Source organism: Carassius carassius, chromosome 27, assembly GCF_963082965.1.
Source record: "Carassius carassius chromosome 27, fCarCar2.1, whole genome shotgun sequence".
Lineage (NCBI taxonomy): Eukaryota > Metazoa > Chordata > Actinopteri > Cypriniformes > Cyprinidae > Carassius > Carassius carassius.
Genome location: NC_081781.1, coordinates 3,742,416 through 3,747,836, shown reverse-complemented (window position 1 = coordinate 3,747,836; position 5,421 = coordinate 3,742,416). Strand labels below are relative to the sequence as shown.

The 5,421-nt window shown below is 36.3% G+C and overlaps 1 protein-coding gene across 1 annotated transcript; it reads right to left on the bottom strand.

Annotated features, from left to right (window-relative positions):
• Positions 1-2,684: 2,684 nt before the first annotated feature.
• LOC132107221 (trace amine-associated receptor 4-like) lies at positions 2,685-3,704 on the bottom strand. The gene has a single exon (XM_059513459.1). It carries the CDS (start codon positions 3,702-3,704, stop codon positions 2,685-2,687), a length of 1,020 nt encoding a protein of 339 aa, XP_059369442.1.
• Between the last annotated feature and the right edge of the window lie 1,717 nt (positions 3,705-5,421).

The window sequence follows — 5,421 nt, the reverse complement described above, 5'->3', positions numbered from 1 at the left end:
TACTTCTGAGAGACTCTGCTTCTCTAAGACAAAGCTTTTATAGCTAATCATGTTACAGACCTGATATCAATTAACTTAATTAATCACTAGATGTTCTCCCAGCTGAATCTTTTCAAAACTGCTTGCTTTTTTAGCCATTTGTTGCCCCCGTGCCAACTTTTTTGAGACCTGTAGCAGGCATTAAATTTTAAATGAGCTAATTAAGTGGATAAAAGTGTAAAATTTCTCAGTTTAAACATTTGCTACGTTATCTATGTTCTATTGTGAATAAAATATTGGCTCATGTGATTTGAAATTCCTTTAGTTTTCATTTTATTAAAATTTAAAAAACGTCCCAACTTTTCCGGAATTCGGGTTGTACATTAATACATGCTAACATATTCTCTGACACCCAGTACACAAACATTTCTTCATCAGATGAAAATCATCAGAAACATTTCCGCATACTGCACATTATTGTTTCCAGTGTTTGTAATAACGCCGTTCTTTTAAACGACGTTATTTTTTCAGTAACGGGGTAATCTAATTAATTACTTTTCCCGTCGTTATAACGCCGTTAAAATTATTGGACGTTAAATGCGGTGCGTTACTATGCATTGATTGAATAAACTATATAATCCGAACGCACCCCTGACTCACACAGAGAGTGAGGAGGTGGGTTAATAACGAGATAAGCGATTATGATTGGCTAAGGAAGAGTCATGTGTTTCATGGTAGCCAATCAGAGCCAGTGTTTTTACACACATGCCGGCACACGCGCCAGCCGCGCCAAACACACACACACACGCAACAGCTACACAGAGATTCGCAGGAGCAGCAGAAATGGCGAGTCAGGAGCAATCTGATGAAAAGTTGGCATTTTCAAGGTGGAGATATAACCACTACTTCAAATTCATTGTGGTCAAAGGCAAGAACGTGCATGTAATGTGTATATTATGTCCAGGAGCAAAGACTTTGTCAACATCCGTTGTAAGCAACTCTTATTTAATGAAGCATCTCACAACGACACACAGTGGCCAAAAAACACTTTTCTTACAAAGATAATACTTGAAGTGCAGGATAAAACTCTTGCTGTCTGTTGACGTGCAATAAATATCGAAAGTTATGTACGAACACCTGTCTATTCTACTCATTTCAACAGACTTGTTAAAACTGCTCAAAAAATAAAAATTCTTTGACATATAGCAACTTTTTTTTTTTAAACAGTAACGCAAATAGTTACTTTCCCTGGTAACGAGTTACTTGTATTATAGAGTAATTCAGTTACTAACTCAGTTACTTTTTGGAACAAGTAGTGGGTAACTATTACTAATTACTTTTTTAAAGTAACGTTCCCAACAGTGATTGTTTCACCTCCATGCACTGCATTTCTAAAACACATAGTTTTTTACGAAGCTCATCGGCCTGAAAAGCGAGGTGTTCTCTGATTGGCCAGCTATCCAGTGCATTGAGATTGAGTTTAAGACTCTGGAGCAGCATGTTGGAACACAGTGACTGAATCTTCAGTAAAACCTTCAGCTGACACACAGATTACATCCATGCAAGTCACTGAATTCACGCTGTATGTCCGAGCCAGCTCCTTTCACAAAGAAGTGTTGTTTCTTGTTGATCTGCACATTAACAAAGACTAAAATATCTGTGGACTGCTTTGAACATACCAACTATACCAACTGTGGGGTGGGGGACTTAAACACATTTAACCCTAAACAAGATAAATGAAAATCATTTCTACAATATTTAGTAGTAGCTTATAAGTGGTGACTGTCAGTTTGTGCACGTATGACAAAACGAATCAAACTTATTTGTGCACTGTAAATCTGTTCTGACTGCAAGGTACAGACATACACTCTGTGCATACATTCAAACAGCTGAAAGAACAGGTGGTTCCAGTGGATTAATGTTTTTTCATAAAAAACTGCGAACACACACACAAAATGCTCCAACAAATTATTTATTATTATTAAAGGTTCTCTGCAAATAGTAACAGTTTTATTTAGACTCATATCCTTAAGAACCATTTGTTGATAAATGCTCTTTTTTTAAGAGCTTAGGGTTTTTTTCTGTTTTTTTTTTCTGTAACTGTTAAAAAGTACTTTCAGAGCCACTTTATAATCAAGCTTTTGGAGCTCCACCATCCAACTGCAAAGACCGTAGGTTATAGACATTTGATATCTTTCTTAAAATGTCTATACATTTTAAATGTCAAATTATAACTGGTTTTCTGTCACTCATGTATTTTTTCTCTTTTAAGTTTTTAATCAGAAGATATAAGTGTGACCAGGTTGGTTCAGTTGAGGATACTTCCCTTAATCATCTGGATAGTAATCAGTAAATTTAAACCAAACAAACTCTTAAAAAAATGAATGCTTTTGTAAAGGGAGACTATTTTAATGTAAACCCACTGAAATGTGATCAAAAGAGTTTATTTTGAGTATTAAAAGCAATTCATAATGTTAATTTCACATAAATACAGGCTATTTAGGTTGTTTAATAATAGCTGAAATACATTTTGAATATAGTGCAAACCCTGCATGCGTGCCCCTCTTTTTAATTAGATTACTAAAGATAGTAGGACAGCTTCCAGTAAAACACATTTGCAAAATGGGTTCAGCATATACGAAACAAAAAGAATTACATAAAAAATATTTTTTTTGCGATGCCTGAAATAAGTGTGAGAGTAGTATTCATTCAAATATTAATATGTTAGAATGCTTCAAGGTACAGATATAAGTGGATATGAGAATCTTAAAGGCCTTCTGAAAACAAGGGTAGAATAATCCATAAATCAAGGGGTTACAAGTCGAGTTGAAATATGCAAACCAAAACAAAGCATCAAAAACAACTGCTGGGGTCCAAAAATTTAACAAAGTGTCTAGAACAGACGCAGAAAAAAAAGGCAGCCAGCAGAACAAATAAACACCCAAGACAATGGCCAGAGTTTTAGCGGCTTTTCTTTCTCTGTGAGCAGAGCTTTGGCTCTTCAACCCTCCGGTCACTCTTTCTGACATAACTTTTGCATGTTTTTGAGCAACATAAAAGATTTTCACATACAAAGAGCTCATGATCGTCCCGGGAAGGAAGAATACAAGAACTGGACATATAATACTCCACTCCTTGTTAAAAAGCACAACACAATTTCCCACACAATAACTCTGCAATATGACCATCTCTAATCCAACTGCAATTATCCCTGAAAACACAACAGAGAAACTGTACACAAATGAAAACAGCCATATGTAGGTAATAAAAACAGTCACAGTGTTGTTTGTGACCCTCATTTTGTACCTCAGAGGGTCACAAATGGCCCAGTACCTGTCAACAGATATTAAACTGAGATGCAGTAATGAGGAGATACAAAAGGTCATGTCTAAACTATAATGAACTTTACACACAAAATCTCCCAGATACCAGCAGCCTTCAACAGATCGCACCATGCTGTACGGCATGACCAAAGAGCCCAGCAGACAGTCACTGGCAGCCAGAGAACGAACGATCAGATGAGTTGGAGACTGAAGCTGTTTGAAGTGAGAGATTGAGATGATGATCAGCAGGTTCCCGAAAACTGTCGTGAGGATCATCAGCACCAAGAAAGTATACGTTGCCACTTTAACAACAGTAAGACGGTGCAGTTTTGGACAGGAGTTTGGGCGGAGTGGATAGCAGAGAAACATGTTCTCAGTTTGAGTCTTATTTGAAGTCATCATCTGCTCCAGATGTTGAAATGATTTTCTTTGTTATAAGGTTGACAATTATCAACATTTGGTAAAGATAAATATAAATATATAGTACATGCCTGTCTATTTTAACCTCCTAAATGTACTCGGAGCAGCTGAGTTTTGTCCATAAATACCCTCATATTTGAAGTAACCCTCCTACTCCCGATACTGTTACCCATAGTTACAAAAACAACATTAGCTCAGGAGATTAAAATGAAAAAATAAGTAAGCATTAGATACACTATGGGAGTATCATGTATTACATGCAAAATGTGGTTCTATAAAACGTAATTTACTTATGTTTGCATACTGTAGATGCTGAAATGTACAATACTAATGTATTTAAAGCATCTAAACATACAATACTTACTATACAAACTATACAGAATTACAAATGAATCCTTATGATTTCTACAATAGCAACATTAATATTTTTTATTATATTGCATTTAGTTGTCATATTAAAGGGACTATGTTTTCAACTGAATTTATTTAAAAGGGGTCATATGATGCGATTTAAATTTTCCCTTTCTCTGTGGAGTGTTACAAGCTCATGGTTCATAAAGAAGATCTTTAAAATTGCAAAGACTAAAGTCTCAAATCCAAAGAGGTATTCTTTATAAAAGTTAAGAGTCAACCACACCATGCTAAAATGGCTAATTCTAACACGCCCCCACTTCTATGACCCAATGTGAGAAGATTTGCATAACAGAAAGTTGTTTGGTCCAGCTTCTTTCACATAGCAGTGTTGTGTTTCTTGTTGATCTGCACGCTAACATAAAGACAGCTGGACTTTACTAGCGCTTGAATTAATCCGCTAGTATATGGGTGGAATACATGGAACATACCAACTACACAAACTATGTGGGGGAAACTCAAACTCAACCACTCATTATGAACTACAACCACCACTCAGCCTACTTATAAGGCCGCCTACTTTTACTCATGCAGTGATCAGCGGCAGCTGAATGCAATATTTGCATGCCAATGTGCCTTCACTCGTTTAGTCATCACTCGAAGTAGATTGGTCTCTATAAGTGAGATCCCAATTCGTCGGTCATCCGACGTGACATCTCTATTCCGTCCTTCAGGGAATGAGGGTTATAACCAAGACATTCCAATCAATTTATGTTGTTTTCATAAAAAACACACAGATTGAAATTTACGCTGCGAGCACACACAAAAAAGAAACAAATTTAGAAAGGATAGTGCAATTGTGAATCACTACAATGTACAATGTTCTACAATGTAGTCGCGTGGCAACCTTGCTCCTGCACATAGACACTGTAGCCATATGGGGAACGACCAACTGATCCACGCAGGAGACAAAAAAATTTAAAATAGTTACACATGTAACAATTATCTCAATTTAAGACACATGGTCTAAAATGCATAGCAAAGCACTCAGGTGTTTTAGAAAATTAAACTTGACTAGAAAATGTGCGCTGGTAGTAGCACACACAACTATACAGTGTGCTCTATGGGCACAATGTGTTTGATACAATTCAATTCTTTAATAGATAATAATATACCTGACTTCACACGCCACACTACGCTATATAAACATACAAAGTGTGCAGAGCAAAGTGGCGCAAGGACTAGAATTGAGAACAGCAGCTCTACACTGCTTAAAAAACGTTTGAATCATCAGTTGCAAATCCTTTACACAAGTAAACATACTTACAGTCAGAACAGCTGAAAATTA